At 36.3% G+C, this 20,219-nt stretch overlaps 1 protein-coding gene across 1 annotated transcript in view; it reads left to right on the top strand.

The window, feature by feature from the left end:
* LOC103811207 (protein furry homolog-like) overlaps positions 1–20,219 on the top strand; it is a gene marked incomplete at its 5' end in the record, with an annotated part of 43,024 nt that overhangs the window by 19,727 nt on the left and 3,078 nt on the right. Inside the window, 7 exons of the mRNA XM_009084160.1 lie at positions 894–1,097; positions 1,959–2,129; positions 5,657–5,910; positions 8,037–8,244; positions 10,207–10,356; positions 12,646–12,744; positions 17,145–17,213. Of these exons, the coding sequence (XP_009082408.1) occupies positions 894–1,097; positions 1,959–2,129; positions 5,657–5,910; positions 8,037–8,244; positions 10,207–10,356; positions 12,646–12,744; positions 17,145–17,213 (1,155 nt within the window). The remainder of the gene's footprint in view (positions 1–893; positions 1,098–1,958; positions 2,130–5,656; positions 5,911–8,036; positions 8,245–10,206; positions 10,357–12,645; positions 12,745–17,144; positions 17,214–20,219) is intronic.

The raw sequence follows: 20,219 nt of genomic DNA on the forward strand, positions 1-20,219 counted from the left end.
AAGATAGAGATTTCAGTTAGTATGATGGATGTTTGAAACCCACGTATCTCAGCTTTAAAATGTGAAAAAGGAATGGATCCAGCTCTAGGTGTTCAGGGTGCACATCACAAAACTGACACAAAGTAGCTGGTAAAGCAGTTAATGACATCTCTTCTACACCCTGTATGTAATTAATGTTGATGGTGCTTTGTCAGTTGGATGTGGTCAGTATAGATTCATGTGTGTTAGTTAAAGAATTTCATCAATGTTTGTTGAAGCAGTTGCTTTACATGTTACACTAAAGGAAATGTATCATGAGCATGCTGGTTTGAGTGTTTTGTCGTCAGTTTGTTCATTTTTTTTTTTTAAATCAACCTCCCATTAGAAAGAGACATTATTTTTAATACTAGCTTTTTGATTAAAGCTTTTTTTCAGAGCTTGAATCAGTCTTTTACTGTTGGCAAATCTTATGTAATAAAACATTTTTCCCTGGTTCTAGAGTATCTTTAAGTGTTTGTCCTCGTTCTTTCTAATTATATGTGTTTTCCTTTTTGCTAACCAGGAGCTGCAGGTAAGTTGCAGCCTGGTGCCCTGGCTTGTTCATCTGTTGTTGTCTGTGATGTGTTTGTACTTTCTAGTCAGATTATTAAATCAATACTGATATAGTTCTAGATTACATATTGAGTTACTTTCCAAGAAGCTATTCCAAAGATTTCTACTTCATTTGCCATATCTTTTAATTTATTTACAAACATTTAACAAGGTATTTAAAATTTGAATAAAATTAAAGGGCTGATTGAAACTCTGTTCACAACACATTTGGTACTTGTGTTTTCTCTGTTGCATTTTGTGTAATAATTTTCTTATGTGGAAATTCATACATACATATGTGTGCAAACTATTATTTATTACAGGGTGAAAGCATGGACAACTTCAACTGGGGCGTTCGTAGACGCTCTCTTGACAGTATTGACAAAGGAGACACACCATCCCTTCAGGAATGTCAGTACTCTGGTAGCACACCCAGCTTGAACTTGACCAACCAGGAAGATACTGATGAGTCTTCAGAAGAAGAAGCAGCACTGACTGCAAGTCAGATACTGTCTCGTTCACAGATGGTGAGTTATCTTCCCGCGAAAGGAATCGGAGAACTTGAAGCTTTCCCTTGCATGTGGAATGGATAAACATGGCTCCCACTTCCAGCCTAAGTAATGAGGAACTAAAATTAATGTGGCTAAGCTTTCTGTTCATAACAACACCAATGAATGGAAAAACTTAACCACATTGGTGATACTCAACAGATTCTAGTACAACATTCTTTTTTTTTTTTTTTAGCATCTTTACACTTACTGTGTTTATTTAAATAGAAGCACAGAATTGCATGTCTTATATATACCTGTGTCTTCATGGATTCCTTGCTCAAAAAAACCCCTATATGCTAAACAAGAACAAGAATAGTAAGTGTTGCTGTGGGAGTCTAAGTTGTGTTTAACCAACGAAATTGCTAATGGAATTATGGATTTTGAAGCATGTGTACATATAAGGGAGGAAAATCAAGAATGCTAGCCACTCAGAAGTCTCTGCATCACATATATTAAATTAAGAAAAAACTGACTTGATGGGGAGCAGCTTGATGGGTATGTTGCTTGTCAGACCTCAGGGAAAGTTTGTGTTAATGCTGCCTCCAATAAAGAACTCTGCTTTCCAGTGGTTTCAGTCTAGCATTTATCCAGTGCCAAAAACCTTTAAGAACAAGAAAGGAAATTATTTTTCTTATAGGAAAAACTTCTTTTCAAGTGTTACAGAAATACATGTGATGCTTGTAATGGTTTTAGTGTAAAGCTGTTTAATTCATAATATGTAATTAAATTCAAATAGCTAATGATACCAAAACAGCCTATTTCAAAACTGTTATGTTTTTTCCCTGTAATTTTTATGTTTCATAAGCTGTGAAGAATTTCATGTTTCTTTCTTTTCAGTTAATCAGTGATTCTACCATAGATGAAACAGTATCAGATCATGCTGGTTTATCACTTCAGTCTCAAGACTCCACTAGCAGTGTGGGAACAGAAGAGGTGCTTCAAATCAGAACTGAGACCCCCAGTTTGGAGGCTTCTTCTCTAGATAACTCTAGCAACCAGCTGCCTGAGGTGGGGAGAAATGTGGGCTGGTGCATGGCTGATTTGGGCTCCTTCTAGTTTTAGTAGCAACTTTGGCTTCCTTTTCAAATGAATTTTCATCTGTTACACTGATTAGTTGATTTGCTTTTAATATTTCTAACCTGTTGGCCTGTACTTAGGAAGTGTTCCCTCAGTATGAAGCCTACTTGGGATGGACTGAGGGAACTTACCACAGGTTAAAAATATTCTCAAAGGGCTGACAATGATCAATTCATGGCGCAGAATAAAAATAGGCCAATATTCAAGATGCTTTTACTTGATGTGGTTGAAATCCTTCTTGAGCAACATTTTCTTTCAAATACTTCTTAATTTCCCTCCCCCACCTTTTTGGGTGGGTTTTTTTTGTTGGTTTTTTTGTTTGTTTGTTTTTTTTTTGTTTGTTTGTTTGTTTTTTTGGTTTTTTTTTGTTTTTTGTTTTGTTTTGTTTTGTTTTGGTTTTTCTGGTGCCTTGGTTTTTTTGCTTTCTTTGGGTTAATGTGATTGGTGCTATATGGGAATAAAACCTCAGGCCAGCTGTGTTAGCAGTTGGTTCCATTAAATAATCCTTTAAAAAGGACTACAAATGCTAGTGGTATACTTTTTTGGAAAGGCCCATGTGGACTGAGACAGATTTCAAGCTAATGACCGTCTGCACATCTGTGAGTACTTGAGTTTATTGTTTTTTAAAACTTCTGAATCATTTAAAATTTTTAAAACCCCACTAATAATTTTTCTGGAATTTGAATACATCTGCTACAATTTTTCTGGAATTTGAAGTGGCTTCATTTAGATGGAATTTTATCTCTTTGGTTAAAATTATTTATGCTACTGGCAATCTTATTTTTATTTGGATAAGCATTGCTAACCCCATCTTTAACAACACATGCAGTTTTATTGAGTTTTCCAGAAAACTAAGCCATTCCTATGTGCATTTGAATAACCAGTGCACAGTTTACACCTAAGAATGAGTCTTCAGCCAGTTTGGTTTAACCAGTCTACTGACTGGTCAAGTGACTGGGTTTCTAAACAAAGGCTCTGGTTTACCTGTTTGCTAGCTAGACAAATCACTCCTAGTAATAGGCAGACCACACACATCTAATATTTCATGAAGAAAACTGTAAGAGCAGAAGACTTGTTTAGAATACAATAAATGGAAAGTGACTGGTTTCCTGTGATAAAATCCTCACCTTTTAAAGATGTAGTATTCTGAATTTCACAAACTGCTTTTCTCCACATTGTTCATATTTTCTGATTATGATTATGTGCCTTTTTTTTAAAGTGTTTTATTACATTGGAGTTGATAAATCATCTCAATTGTTGTAGAACACCTGTGCTTAGATTGTCAAACAAATTGTCTTCGTTTCATGTGTCTACAACTTGTGGTTTTGATCCAGTAGAATTCTGAGTGAGGAAGAACATTTAATCTGGATGGATTTTTTCCACATAGGATAGATGTTTCATGTTGAGATTTCAGAAGCACGAAGCAATATATATGCTGGGATTTTATAGAATGAAATTCACCACAATAGGACTTTTGCCTTCCCCATTGTTTGCTTATGGTACATTCTCAGCTGGGACTCATTGTTACATTTTCCAAGACTGCCTTTAGGATTCATAGACAACTCTTTCAACATAAGCCTTTCATTGCATGCCAGCTGTCAGTTAGCAAAGTGGTTTTAATATAAATAAATATGTATCAAAATTTAACTAAGGCAACATCAAAAAAACGAAGCCATTATTTAGAGCCAAGAGTGTGCTGGTTAGATGTTGAGTTCAGTTCCTTGTTTCTCTGGGAGGGATCCTGAAGAGTTAAGTGAAGAGTTTACTTAAATGTATTTGGCTGATTCCCAGTAGCAGAATTTATCTTTGCAAAAAGACATTTCACATTCTGGTTGGGAATTTACAGTCGGGCTTACAAGAATATTTTTAATTTTGTACAATATGTTTTACAAGCTTAAGTATATGAAGGTTTCTGATTAAAGTGGTCCTCTGTTTTGCTCACTTGCGCTGTAGATTTATGAGGGAATGGTTTACTAGAAGTAATTTTCCTAAGGTTCTGTGGCCTTGTTAACTATATAACTATATGAATCACCTTTTTAACATACTTAAAGAACATTCACGTTGGTAGTAAAGTCATGTCGAATGATACACAGAAAACTTCAGAAATGAGAAGTCATGGCACAATGAAGACTAACTTAGAAGTACATTTATGAACTAGTAATTAGCATATTTTCTAAAAGCATATCCCTCGTATGTACATCTGCCAGTCATGGTTAGTGCAGCTCTGTGTCATACGTTATCATCCGTAACAGCAATGGACCATTGGTTCAATCCAGATTATTTTGCTGTGGTGTTGGAAAAGTGTCCTGTGTTCCTGTGTGCCTTAGCTCAGTGGCACAAAATGTCTGTTCTGTGCAATAAAATTCCAGATTTAACTTCCACAAAAGAGGCACTAGAAGTGCCTCACCTTGAGGAGTACCACAGTCAAAGTGAGATATGGTTAGGATCAGTGTGACAGAAAATTATTATATGGTTCCATTTAAAGCCGAAGTGTCTCATCTAATACATGTGCAGTTATCTGATCTGTCAGAGGATCTGTTTTGAGTGCTGAAAGCCATGAAGTGCTGTGTATGCTTGCTTAGAGGCTGTCCAAAGGTTTGTTGACCAGCCTTGAATATGCCAGTAGAGGAAGACCAGCACACTAAGAATGGAAATATGTGATAATTTGTGCCTTTAGGAAATAGCAAGTGTTATTTTTATTCCACAGAGGAATCCATAAAAGGTTTCAAATGAATTCATCATAATTAACTAAATTCAAATCCCTCCATTCAGTACAGCAATGTTAATGAATATAATAATGCTAATGGAGGAAGAGGGAAGGGTCATTCTCATATCAGCTACCTGAGTTTAATCATCCTCTCTTTGTAATTGCCAGGGATTGAAAGCTTACATTTAGAGAGTCAGGGTTAAGACCCTTAAAGCTGCCCATATCAGCAGTAATGGAAAAATTACAAAAACCGTGGAACGTTCCTTTTCCATTGTTTGTCTATTACACTGTTGCTCAGTAGTTACGCTTTGGAAAGTTGTTACAATGGAGAGTGGGAAGGACAAGAAATGTTCTGTGCTGCTTCTAGACCCCAAAGGCAAGCACAAGATCCTTATCTAGAAAAGTAAACCCCAAAAATCTTGGTTGTGTTTGATCTCAATATGTTTGAGGCTGTTTGCAGATATTTTTCTGTCAGTATTCTGTTAACAGATGTAATTGAGTATATTTGAGAGATTGTTTGCTCTAAATAAGTCACATTCTAGGATATTAATGTTTACCAGAAGTTACAAGCATTACTAATAGACTGCCTGTCTTTGCTCCAGTAAAACTGCATGAGCAAGCCAAAGAGCTGAGTAAAGTCTAGATGGATATTTGTAAACAATTTTTATAACCATTAATTTACCATAACAAAAACTGATTAGAATGCATAAGCCCTGACAATAAAAGTAATAAAGGCCTGTGTGATTCACAGGAAGGCAGTTCAGCAGTACGGGATGAACAGATCAGCACTGCTAGTGAAGACACTGGGTCATATCTGCTACATGAACAACAAGACTGTCTGGTCTGTCAGGAATCTCTGGAGTTGGAAGAGACCCCAGAACTCGTGGAAGCAGCAGCTCCTGAAAGCTATTCTGAATCTGTCTGTGAAGAGGATGTCACTCTTGCTTTGAAAGAACTAGATGAGAGATGTGAAGAAGAAGAAGCTGACTTCTCTGGTCTGTCCAGGTAAGAGTAATATTGGTTACAAGTTACAGAGATTACATGTTATTGGTGCGTGAATCAAAGTAGGTTTTCTTACGGTGTGGAGTTCTCCATTAATCCCATAATACAAGAATATGCTGTGGAGAACATAAAATGATGGTTTACATATCTGAAATAATGGTTGGTTGGTTGGTTTTGCCTGTTATAGCAAATAAACTCAATACTTTGCTCAACAATTGTTTCTGGTGCAGGGAAAACAGCTGTGCAGGAAAATATGAGAATTCTGCAATAGAAGAAATTTAGCACTTTTCATGACCATCAATAGGACAGAAATGTGAAAAGAGGTCAGAGGTGGGTTAGGAGTATTTTCTTAGCAGGCACTAGCTGCAAGCAGTATAACATGGAAAAGCCCTTGAACTGCTCTGAATTATGGAGTACCCAAAGAGAGGAAAAAAAATACATTTTTTTTTTAAAAATAAACGCTCCTGTAGAAGTCAGGTCAGTTTGTCTTTGAATTTGCCCAAAGTTTATTTTCATTGTTAAAACTTTTTTCAGTCTCTTCTATATTTCTAAGACATTCTAAGGTAAAAGAATGTTTTTCTATTTTAATATGGAGAGCAAAAGTAACTGTTGAGAGGAAGAGTTAAAGTTAGTCCTAGCTGTTGAGTCATATTTAAAGTGAAACTCTGAAGTCCCTTTTGATGGTAACAGTCCAAGAAGTAGGGAAAATGAATAAGAAATGACAAACAAATAAAAACTGCAAATCAAAACCAAAAAAATTGTTCATAGGCTTGTTCATATTTAAAATTTGTTCAGAGGTTTAGGTTGAATAATGCACAGACTTGGTGTATATAGGGACATAGGCTTAGGATATATTCTGTCATAGAGATCACTTAAGGAGTCTTTTACAGAAAAGTAGGACATGTAGAAGACCAAGTTGTTTGAGAAGGTTCTGTTGGGACAGAGACATTGAATCTTGTGATCCAATACACAACCAACTGCAATGTGCCTTGCAAGAATTAAAGGCTGGTACTGATTAAGAGCAGTTTATTTCCTCATGTGCAACTGAAAAAATCTCTTAAAGTTTTATTTTATTCACACAAAGCCAGCAAATGAAAAACCCCATAGCTCTAGTTGGAAGACTGACAGAGGTGATTATTTATAGGGTTGATACACTAGGTAGAAAATATGTGAAAATCTTTTTGAAGCTTTGCTTACAGGTGATAATCAAAAGAGCTGCATCTTAGCTTTTTGAGCTTTGTGCTACAAAAATGAATGGATCTAAAAACAGCACTCACACTTCTTGTTTAAGATATACTTAGTGCAGCTGTGACTGAGGTAGTTATAGAGAAAAACTATGTGTTTTAAAAGATTATTTTAATAAACTGCATACTTGGAATCCTCCTACACCTATTTTTGCTGAGTAAGTATAGTTACACGAGAAGAAATGTCAAAATGTATTATACCTTGTAATACAAAAAAGTTAAATGAATCATTAAGTTAATGATTGTAAGTAGTAGCATTGATTAATTTATAGTTTTATATTTTTATTGGGTGCATGGTGCTTAATGGAAGGTATGACAGCAGAATGCTCTTTGAACAAGGGCCCATTAAACTGATTGCCCATAAAAATGAAAGAGTTTCGATCTATCTCCATTGCTTATGTTACTTAAGACAGTTATAAAATGAGCTCTTGTGCTTCCTTTAAGGAAGGCTAACATTTGTTACAGATACTGGTGGGCCATCTGTTCAGATGAATGTAAGTTTGAAGAATTGAATGTTAATCCAGTTACTAGGGATATGAAAAAAAATGCCAGTTTGAGTGGGGTGTGTGTGTATATGTCTATTGCTGTGTATAGCTATATATAACCTACAGAGAGCCCTTTGTCTGTAGCTATACAGAGAACTGACATGTTTTAATAAACTTTGGAAGTATTTGAGAGTATAAGCAATGTTTATATTTCAGTAGCCAAAATTTCTGATTGTTTCCTCTTTTCTTGGTTCAGTTACCTTAGTTGATCCATTATTTATTTTACAAAATGCTATTCTGAATCCAAAATTCTAATTTTTTTCTTCTTACCAAAATGAAGAGGTTTTTTTTCCTAAAAACATTTGCTGAGGAGTTGATTTTTTTCTGTTGTTATTTGTAGCCAAGATGAAGAAGAGCAGGATGGTTTCCCAGAAGTACAGACTTCCCCACCTCCTTCCCCATTTCTTTCTGCCATATTGGCAGCTTTCCAGCCAGTGGCATATGATGATGAAGAGCAAGCCTGGCGCTGCCACGTCAATCAGATGCTGTCAGATACAGATGGATCTTGTGCTGTCTATACATTTCACGTCTTTTCAAGGTTGTTTCAGGTCAGTGAATTGTCAGTGCATAATTGCTTGTCTGAAATCCATTCCTCCTACTTTTGAAACTATTCTTCCCTTTGTAACTGCAAACGCCGCAAGATTATGGGAGCAAGAAGCCTGAGAAAGCAAATGGAAAGCAGACCAAAAAACCATGTTACTGAAAGAATGTTGCATTGTCATACACTGTTTATCCATGGGATATCTGCTGTATTCAGTGTCTAGGAATGATTCTGCTCAGGAAATAAGGAAAAAATATAAAAGGCTCCAAAAACCAGTTCAGTGTTTCTTGTAAGCTCTTAGTTCAGGCTGTGTTCCTTTTATTTTCTGAATGTCACCCAGTAATCTGTTGATTACAGAATTAATGTCTTCCTCCTGGGTTTTTTTTTGGAGTCATTATTATGGGATCGCAGCATGACGAACATTAATGAATTTATCTTGCATCTGTCTTGTAAGAGAAGTGTTTTTTCTGCAGAGAAGTAAGTAATTGCAACACCAGGAGATCCACTAAAGCTGGAAGTTTCAAATGCCTGTATTTAACTATATTTACATCATAGATCTGATATCCAACTCAAAATACCTCTGGTTTAATTTTTCTGGCTCACTCCTCCCTATATGCAGGGGATGGGTTTTTTTACATTTTCAAAGTAATGATTCTTTGCAATTCCTATGGGATAGGACAAGCATAATTAATCCATTTTATTTACAGGCAATGTGCCAAATGAGCTAAGAGCAGATTCAGGACTATAAACCAAGACCTTCTGACTCCAACCCTTTCTTCTATCTCTAGTATTAATTTTGCCTGCTGTTTTATATATCATAATAAATTTCTCAGTGAAAGCCCCACTCTAGCACATATTTCATCCCATATATATAGACAGGTTTAGAGTCAGTACTACAAAGTAACTTACATGAGAGGAATTCATACTTTTGCCATGGAATTACTTGGGGGTTTTGCATCTATGTCCATTTTCCATTTTTAGGTGAACCAAGTGTTTTGCCACAGTGCCATGAAATTCCTGTTACTGATTGTAGATTTTTGTCTTTTTGCTTCATCTAGACCTCAGGGATTTGGTTTCTCTGTATTATACTGAAGCACAGCAACAGTTGCTTTTCACACGTTCATTCATTTCCTGGAAGTGGTAAAACAAGAGTTCATATTCTCTTGTGTTCATTAAAAAGGGAGCTAGGAAGAAAGGTGAAACTTTCTGTGGCTTGACAGGATAGCCCTCAGGCAGCTGGAAGGGTGGATACTCCAGGAAAAATTGCAATAGCAGTCCAGATCAAGCATGGACAAAGTATTCCTGAGGAGTTGTTACTGGGTACAGAGGAGGGTTAAAAGTATTCAGTGAGACTCTGGAGGCCTTGTTCAACTGGACCTTTCCGTTTTGCCTTCTGGCACCTACACTGTGTTTAACTTTGCAGCTGAAAAGATAATCTTTATATAGTTTTATTCTACATGTAACTTGTAGGATTTATGAAATAATATACAGCCGAGCACAGTGTTACATTAGGCCAAGCTGACAGTCTGCATAATCAAATGTGATATACATAGGACTGATTTCTGAAGAAGGTAGAAACCCTGCAGGTGGCAGTTGTAGACACAGATTGTGCTACACAGGTCGTATGGCAACTGGTAAAACTCTGTGTATAATTTTCTGCAACACAAACACTTGAAAATGAATTGAACTATCTGCATTGCATAAAGATGAACAGTCATCGAGCTATACTGATGCTGAAGGTCTAGATGTGAAAGGAGTCATTGTCTTTATAGATACAGGCTGGTTTTATTGATTGATTGCATTTTCTGGAGCTAGTTTTGCATAAATACTCAGAGGAAATTAAGTATTAGTTTGTCATTTAATGAGCAAAGTGTATGCTGTCATGTTGGAAATTTTCTCTGAAATTCTCAATCAAAAAAGCCCAAAGAAATACAATGTAAAAGGAGTGTTTTTCTGATTTGATTTCTAGACCATTCAAAGAAAGTTTGTATCTATAACAAATGATTCTGTCAGCTTCCTTGGTGAAAGTCTACAGCGCATTGGAACAAAATTTAAAAGTTCTCTGGAAGTGATGATGTTATGTTCAGAATGTCCAACGGTCTTTGTGGATGCGGAAACGGTAAGATCTCAAACTTGAGCGTTGGAATACCTGTCTGCTTAAACATTTTCATCTAACATACAAAATGATGTTTTAACATGTGAAGGAAAAAAAAATCTTTATCATTGAAATCACAAAAGAATGAAAATGTCGAGTGGCCACTACATGTCATGAACATTTGAAAACACTAATGAGAAATGCATTTTCTCAAAAAATAACCTCCAGCTGTAACAGTGAACAGTGAGGGAACTTACTGATAGTAGATACCACTTAAATTCTGATACTATTCTTTACCCTCCCTGCTTGTTCATATTTATTCCTTATTCTCTGCACGGCTAAGAAAAAAGAATCCTAGTTATCTAGCAGCAACTTTGCCTTTTATATTGTGTTGTTTATGCATATATTCAGTGATGCGTGAGAGAAACATTCTTGCTACAAATAAACAATGAAGGCTTTGAATTGTTTTTGTTATGCAAGTTGAAATCTTGCTTATAATAAATACCAATATGAGAAGTCAGCTCAATGTTCAGCAGCAGTCAAAAAAACGCTCTGCTAGAATTATTAAGAAAAGAGACAGCAAAACAGGAAACATATCCCCAGTATACTTACATCCTGGATTCTGGGGGCAGTTCTGGTTCCCTGCTCTCAGAGGAAATGCAGTTGCGTGGGAAAATGTCCAAGAAAGATCACAGGGGTTATGAAATATGTGGAATGGCTTCCATATAAAATACGAGTATGAGAGAAGAGAAATCTGTCCATAGGTATCTTGATTATCAAGGATAAGTGATAGAAATTATTTTATTGCTGTCTTATTTGATGTTAAGGGTGATGAAACTAAGCTAGCAGTGACTTACAAAACATACAGAACTAAGATCCTTCATGTGATATATAATCAAACCATGAAACACTGTCAGTTTTTATAGTGTCTGTTCATGTTTTCAAAAAGTAACTGAAGAAATTCGTGAAAGAAACAGCCCTGGATAGATTTTGTGAACATGCAGAACAGCACATTGACAGAGGCTAAGAAAGCATTCTGGGGCAGGTGGATCACGTTTGCCTTTCTTTAGGCAACTGCCACTAGACATTGTCAGATGTGGGGCTGAGGTAGATTGATTTTTGGCCTTGACCCACTGTGAGACTCTTCTCCTGACCTGTTTTTTTTTGCCTTGGTGCTAAGAGGCAGCTCTGTTCTTGTGATCTCGCTTAAGAATAGGAGGACTAAAAAAGCATGACACAGATGGTGCATTTCAAGGAAACCACCTGTAATATTTTCTGCTTAACTTCTGCAGCTTTAAAAGCAGTAGAAATTAACCAAAAAAAGGAATTTGTATGATGAGATGCCACAAGAAGAGCTGCACTAGTGTCTAGCTAGAACAGTGTTTTTAAAAATAAATAAGTAAATATAAATACAAAGGAATCATAAACATAACACATATGCACACAAATATATAGACTTGTGTGTACGTGCATATGTATGCACATGCACACATTAGTGTTATTACATTGACAAATACTGTGTAAATAAATCTTTCTTCTCCAAATAATTTAATTGAAATGAACCTACTTGTCAGATTACTTCTCACTGATAAAGTACAGAGCTCTTAATGTGTGCAAGGGGTGACCACTGTGAGGGAGGAAGCATCATGTTAAAGGCATGTTTATTGCAGGAAGTGGCAGGAGAAGGATCAATAAGAGAAACCTAATTGAAAATAAAAATACAGGGTGAAATGCTTTTGGAATAAATCTGAGGTAGCGGCCCCTGAATGAAAAGGAGATTTTGAAACCATGGTAGTCATTAGTGGTAGAAAAATCTCCAAATATCCAACAGTTCCTGCTTTGACAGTTCCTGGTTGTACAGGCTGAAGAAGCCTTTTCTGGTGGGATAGTTTGTCTATTGAGAAGGGCAAGTTAATCCTCAGTGAATACTATTTAGGTTGCTACAGGAGCAATCCAGCAGCAGTACCTTTTTTCCTGCTACAGGCTGTTCTGTTTACACTAGTGGTGTGTGTATCAAATACTATTCTTTCTGCAAGATCTAAAAATTGCTTTGAAATCTCTCTTTCAGATGTTAACTAGGTACTGCTTTTACTTTGGAATTAAAACTGTTGTTCACTGATGCAACTGGTGCAGCTACATGTGTTAGTTCACCTACTCAGAGGTGTCACAAATGATCTCTACTCAACTAATTCTAATTTGTTTGCTTTCCCAAATGCAGACTTGGGATTTTGTATCATATAATTTAGATATCAGACTATATGGATTATGGTCAGATGTTACATGACTACAGAGGTGATTGCTTTTATCTTCCAGCTATTGTCCTGTGGCCTGTTAGAAACATTGAAGTTCAGTGTTCTAGAGCTCCAAGAACACTTGGATACCTATAATGTCAAAAGAGAGGCAGCAGAACAGGTGAGTCTTTTACATTTCAAACCAAAAGTATAAAACTTACTCATCAAGAGTAGGTATCTGAAAGTAAGCTGTGGAAAACGTCTCTGAAATAAAATCCTGTTTCCTTTTCTTACTACTATTCTATGTGTATAATCTGAACCTGTTTGTTTCTTATGTGTAATTAATTTTTGCTGCACATATTTCTGAAATTGAATATGCAACACTGCCCAAATCCACAAACACTGGGAAAACTGCATTCCTAATAAAAAATCCTCTTTTAAAAATATTCAAATATTTTTAACATTAATTTCAATAAATAGTGGTATTTTTTTTCTTTAGGAGCATTCTGGCTTATTCATTAGACTTGAAGGATGTGGGATTCACTTCAGATTGACATTTACAGGTCACTCTCTATATGGGAATTAAGTGCCTTGACACCCATAATATTCAAGGATCAGGTCAATACAATAAAAGAAATCAAGAGAGCAATGCATTTTGTCCTAATGTAGATGCTGACTTGTTGCCCTCTGATGGCTGGATCTCCACTGACAGTACTGAGGACTTACACAGCTGTATCATACATAGATGCATAAATTTAGGGCTCATCTTGCAGCTGGATCTCATTGAGGCTGATGTTTGTGTCAGTTGTGTAGAATTATGAGGTTTAGTTTTCAAGGTAAATGCTAGTGGCTATACCCTTTGTCAAAGAAATGCAAAACTTAAAAGTTGAATATTTCTGTAGCAAGGATCTGTACATTTGGTTTTGTGAACTTTTGAGTGAAGTTCAGAAAGTAAGATGCTAACTTCAGAAAACTGAAACAGGTAAGGTTTATATTTCAAGGGCCAAAAGGAAACATGGATCTATAATCAGTTTTGGAAATAGAGGGAGAGAGAGAGACTATCTATATGGGGCTTTTGTTGTAGAGAGAGAATGATTCCGAAGAAAATGGAACATGCTGAATTTTACCATCTCAGCATCCTGTGAGACCATGACAGTGGCTGTAGAGGCAGGTTTGAGTGGTGTGAAACAGAACCAGAATTCAAGATGTGGTATCTTGGTAGAGCTGTATTTTGCAGCATGAGTGGCTCCATGTTTTCTTGATCAGGCAGAGTTTATTAGGAAGTTATGGCCTCTGCCTTGCAAGGATTGCTGATAGCTCACCTGTTGAATAGATTAGACATCCCCTTTTTCTTTGGAAAGGATCTCAAAAGCAGCACAGTTTCCTTGAAACCAATGCTGAAGTATGCCACACAGCATGGTTAATGTAGATAAACTGTTTCTAGGATCCAGGCCAGCATTTCTGCTAAAGAGTTGCTGCATTTTTTTTTGCCCTGCTCTGTGGTAATAACAATTTATTTGATCTAATATAATGAGCTACATTTTGCCATGTAGGCTTAATCAGAAACAAAGTACTCATCTAATGACTAAGATTATTTTACTCGATGTAATACTTAATGTCTGGCAATGTTCAGTGCGTAATGTCATCACTCCTATGAGAAAATCATGTATTTTATGCCTCATTTTAGAGAGCAGAACTGATAGCACAGAGAGGCTAACTGATTTGCCCCAGTTTGGTTGATTTGTCAAAGTGTGGTGAGTTAAAATCACATGCTTTGCAGTTAGCCATGAATTCACTAAACGTATTTTTAGCAGTTTTGCACTGCCACATATCATATTGACATAAATCCATGCTGAGGATGAAGAACTTCGTTGTATTTTATTTGACTAGATAAACAAATACAGGTATTAGTTCAATGGCCTCTGTCATTATATCATAGTGAAGGACTCTTGCTTTTCTGGAGTGGAACTGTCAAAAGGGACTCCAGTAACAAGTTTTTGTGGTCAGCCTGTCATCTGCCACAGCATTTATGAGTGACTGGAGCAGGACAAAGGTTCACAGGGTGACAGGAATTGTTCTGAAGTAACTGAGAGCATTTTGTCAGGGTTTTATTTTTATTTAGTCATTTGTAAATAGAAGCAGTACTGAGCTACTGGTCTTAGCTTTGACCAGTCCTCTCTGACTCTTGACAGCGTGTCTTTTAGATAATTTAGTGCATTATTTAAGTACTTATTGACCATGTTACTGTAGAAGTAGTAACTAATAATATCAGGTAATTTACTTTTCTAAAACTTTTTAAAAAGTATTTAGCTGTTGGTGTGTGTATTACATAGTATATGTAGACCGAGAATCTTCCAAAGCTACTTCTTAGATATGTTTTATTGGTTTTCTTACTCTGTCCTCTCAGAGTATAGGCAATGATTGAATGAGACTTCCCCAAGTAAAAATTTCTGTTGTTGCAGGCAATTGTGCTGTGTATCCTGTTCAGTCTGAAAGTATTAAGGCAAAATGCTTAATGAGTTTATTGCAGATCCTTGCTTTTTTTTCATAGGAGCATGCAGAAAAATGATCAAACTCAGTGGTTGGGTTCTTGTATAATAAACATAAATTAACATATATTTAAATAAGTGTTATTTGCATGTATCCTCTAGAACCAACCACTGGAAAATTCTGTACATTACCTCCTTTTATGAAAAACTGTTATTGAAAGTTTACCCTGATAGATGATGTTTGTCACTATCAGTGCTGTGTGGGCTGCAGTTGCTTGAAACTCTTACCTAGGTACCAGGATAAGACAGAAAGGTACCTGTAGTACTGGCGGTGGTTTAGCATGTCTGTCTAGGGGTTAATCTTGCAAATCAACCTGTGCTATGATCAAGACCAACCCCAGTTATGCTTTCAGCAACACTTCACCCTATATCTTTGTAGGAGATGTATGAGGAAATCATAAATTGATGTAAAGCAAGCATATAAAGAAGGTTATTTTGTCACACAATCTACTGTTGTTCCCAAAGAGAAAACTTAGGTCTTTTTACCATGCTGAACATATATTCTGTAAAAATTCTTAGCAAATTAATATTGTTACCTTTTTGGACCTTTTGTTCTCTTTCCTTGCAAGGAAACTGCTTTGACTTCACCTGGGTATTAGAGGCAAAGATACACTGCATCAGATAAATGTAACAGAGAATATGAGGTGATGCATAGCGTTCTAGGCACACCCTTTATTCAGGACTGGTTTTCAGATTTAAAGATCTTAAAAGGGCAGTGTGTGAAAATAAATACTAGCTTCCCAGCTGCTGATGCTGTTTGTTCCAGTGCAAACCTATTCCATTGTTACCGATGGATGCTGTCAGATAAAAAGAAAAATGAGATTTGCTGTGTACATTGGTATCTATGGCACTAATTGAAACTGACACCACAGTGTTTAGAGAATTCCATTTCTCCTCTTGATAAGCACACAGGCCTAGTTAATTCACTAAGTAACCTTTATTAAATTGAGCAGATGGCAAATCACATTTTTCTTTTTCTTGCATCAGACAAAGGTTAGAAAAAGGTCACTAAGATTTCCTCTGAGACTCAAGATACCAAGCATGCAGTATGCTAAATTGTTCTTCCTTGGATGTATAGAGCCTGTTCCTCATTTCAGAAGATATTCTGTGCTTTAGCTCGACATGATATATTCTCATTTCAGTAATACCCAATTACCTCATGCTTGCACTTGTTTGCACTGTACAGAAAAATATGCTGGACACTGTCAGTGAAGTGATCAGTTTGTTTTGTCCAACAAGAACATATTTGATTCTCTAAATGCTTTACAGTAACACTGATATTCGTGTGAATGCCAGTACCATGGAAGTTGTTTTATGAGAAATTGTGTGGTTGGTTAAAGCTAAAAGAAGTGATTGCCCACTGAAATTAATACCCTTGTTGTCTGCTATAGGAACTGGGGTTAAATACAGCCCTGCATGTTTGCATTGTGTAAGGCAAGAATACTCCTTGGCTTGTATGAACTGGAGGTGATGCTGAAGTCACACTGGAGAATTTGATTTTTTTTTTCCATCCAGTAAACCTGCACTTGCATCTGCTTACACAGGAGAGCTCTACTCACTTCTGTTTCTAAAGCAGTCCCAAGAAATACCATAGGCTTACGTTAACTCTCTAATGTGAATTATTGCTGTATTTTAAATGCTGTTAAATCATGTGGGTGTAAACCTTGTGCAGCAAATGATCTCCTGTAATAAAATGGATGTTTCTGCCTCCACCCTCCCACACATCTCACTGTAACAGTATCCAAATTCAGTCATCCATTAGTATTTACGCTGCAGTGCACTATCCCCACCTTGGGTAGTGAAGGCTACAGGAAATTCACAACAGAAGGGACACTAAAAACTAGAAAGTGATACATCAGAGTGGATATCATTACTGCAAACAACACTGGTAAACAAGTGATTTCATGTCACAATTTCTTATGTAATCTGGAGAATGTGCAGGACTTGAAGCAATGTCTTACCTAGTTTTAGCACAGTCTTCAGTTTGCTCTGTTTCAGAAGATGTTTAATCTCGTTTGTATTTATTTTGCAGTGGCTAGAAGACTGCAAAAGAACATTTGGTACTGATGATGGTATTCATGGCACTAACACAGATGCCCAGGTATGTCATTTGTGAGTCTCTAGATATGAGATTAAAAAAAAATAAATTATATTGAACAAAATTCCAATATTTTCAGATAGATTAAAAATGTCTGAAAAGCTTTTCATTTCAGTTATCATCCTATCTTTTGTAAACTCATGAAGTGGTAGTCTAATAAAAATGGGTCTTTTTAATAAAAACTGGGGACCTGTCTTGGGTTCTAGACTTAATAACACTGAGTAGATAAGCAGACTAGATACCATCTGTGTACCACCAAGTCTGCTTTTCTGCAGCTGTTTCTGGAAAAAAGAAAAGATTAGCATTCTAGTTATATGCTCAGATAAACTGTCTAGACAGAAACCTCTACTGAATTTAATATAATTAGTACTATATATATACACTATACAAGACCTTTCCTGAGCCATTACAGAACGGGGAGTAAAGTAGCAGTATGGCAAAAAGCTCATGAAACACTTCTGTCAAAATATCATCTTAACAATAGGTGAAGTAACCTATTAATATTAAATTTTGTGTGTATTTGCATGGCAGTCATCCATGTTTAATATTACTAATGCTATAGTAAGTGATAGTTTTTCCCCAAGTGGACCAGGATTGGGTTTTTAAAATATTCTTTAATAGCTGCATAATATTGACACACGTGGTAAAAAAGCAAATCCAAAACCTGACATTAGTAGGTATGAGGAATCTGCCATCTAAAGTCCTGTAATAAGAACAGTGCGAGATGTAAGAAAGTAGAACTGCAGGTAGCAGGATGACCTTACCTTTTCACCATGACATTTTGACAAAAATCCCAAATCCAAGCTTAGAAAGGGGGAATTTTATTCCTTTTATTCAACTGAACTCTATATTCACTGGTGCACTTGGTCATCCTACTGTTGCTGGAAATGGAGTCATCAGCAACAGAAATGTCTGCAGTGTCCTTGGACTTTTATAGTTTTCTTTTGCTGTCATATATATCTGTTTGGGATTTTTAAGTTCAATCACAAACTGCACCTGAATTTTTAGAGTAGTGAAATATGTGATAATATACTGTTGATTTTTTATAATGCATTGAAGTTGCACATTTTAAAAAAAAATTTCACATGGATAAGCATAGATAATACAAATACAGCAAAATAATTTGCTGCCATTTGCAAGGACTTTTGCTTTGCCTATGAACACATAGTGTAGTGTAATTTACACTTGATTTACACCTTCGTATACTGACTGGTATGTGTTTAGAAATAGGGAACAACATTTACTAATACAATACAGTAAATGTTCTGCATATTAGTAAAAAAGCAGCATTTTAGTCTGTATTTATAATACTGTTTCTATACACCAAAAAACTGTTCTAACATTTAGCTGTTAGAACATAACCATTTTTACCATGAAGGTAAATGTTAGTGTTCCCACTGTCTAGCGAGGGAAACCAAGGCATGGAATAAAAGCAGTTTTTATGTGCTCCTTGTACTCACAGGTTCAGTCAAAATCATTTTAGTATGCATTGAGAAGGCAGAGTCCTCTTACCCTGCTTCATAAACATACACTCTTTACAGAAGTTCTAAATTTATTTGCAGAAGCTTATGGTGACTTGCAGGAGATTGAGAAGTTACCAAGTGTAAGGTCATTGTTTCAAAAGTCCTTGTAAATGGAGTGTGAGGCTGATAAGTTCTATGTAGTCAAGTAGTTAATGCTAAAAATGTCTCAGGAAAACATATTTTTCATTCACTAACACAAGATTTTCTCACTAATTTTTAGCACAGTGGTCAATAAGGAATAGTGAGATTAATTCAGTTCTGGCTTGTGCATTGCCAGAAGACTTGCAAGGAAATCTAATTATTCAGTTTTTGCTATTAGTACTTACACACAAGCCTGAAAGAATGCATCTGGACTCTGGCTAGACTGTCTACAGGACAGGCAGGTAGACAAATCAGATTATTTCTCAATGTATGTGAAAGACACTGAAGCAGTACAAAGCCATTTTGAAAGGAAATCTTCTCTTGAATTTTCAGAATAGCTATCAAGGTGTGATTTGGGGGAAAGGGATTAATTATGACTCACAATAATAATGAGACTTGGCTTTAAGAACACTGGAACTTAATGACTAAAATTATTAAACAGTTGTCCCTGCCATTTCTCAAAGTCTGATTCTCTGGGCTTCATTCAAGTGAGTCATCAAATCCATGTTAATTTCAGCAGTTCAAGACATTAAGTCTTCAGGGTTCTGTGCAGCAGAAGTTTTTTCTTACCTAATAATCGTGCTGTGCATCTAATAGCACAGAGTACGGAACAAAGCCATGCAATGTTCACAGCCTGTTGAGCACATAGTATATAACTTACTATGCACATTGTGTACAACTGTGCTTAGTAAAGATGAACTGCTTCTGTCTGTTGGAATCAGACATCAGTTGCATCTTTGTACGTTTTGCTCTCAGGCACATGGTATGATACTTGGGCCTGTCCTGTGCAGGGCCATGAGTTGGACTGTGATGATCCTAGTGGGTCCCTTTCAACTCAGGATATTCTGTGACCACTGTACCTGCTTAAATGCCATCAATACACTTAGTGCTGTACAAAGCTCAGAAGTGAAGTTCAGGTCCCAAGTCTAACTAATAAATTTTCTGGGAGTTTCTCTCCCTTTTCCAAATGTTTTTCTGAAACACCTTGTAGAAACCAAGTGCAATCACATTACAGAAATCTCTCAGAGGTGCTGAGAATTGAGTTTAGCAAAACCAAGAATTTTCTAAACTGATTCGGAATCCAAATTAACATCTCAGAAGTTAAAAGGTATTATTTTTGCTTCAAACTATGGTGGCACAGAACAAGTAAGAAGCATTGTACAGATGTCCAGATCATTGTTCAGATCTAAGTGTCCTTGGCTTTGATTACTTTAAATTTGTGTACCGTAAAGACTACGCAAGGGATAAAGACCAGACAGGGTTGTAAGTGAAGTCTGTTATGCTGTGGGACAACAAAGCCAATGCTGTCTATCTCTAGTTAGAGAAGCAAGCAATTTCACTTCAA

This window comes from Acanthisitta chloris, unplaced genomic scaffold (assembly GCF_000695815.1).
Source record: "Acanthisitta chloris isolate BGI_N310 unplaced genomic scaffold, ASM69581v1 scaffold38071, whole genome shotgun sequence".
NCBI classification, from domain to species: Eukaryota; Metazoa; Chordata; class Aves; order Passeriformes; family Acanthisittidae; genus Acanthisitta; species Acanthisitta chloris.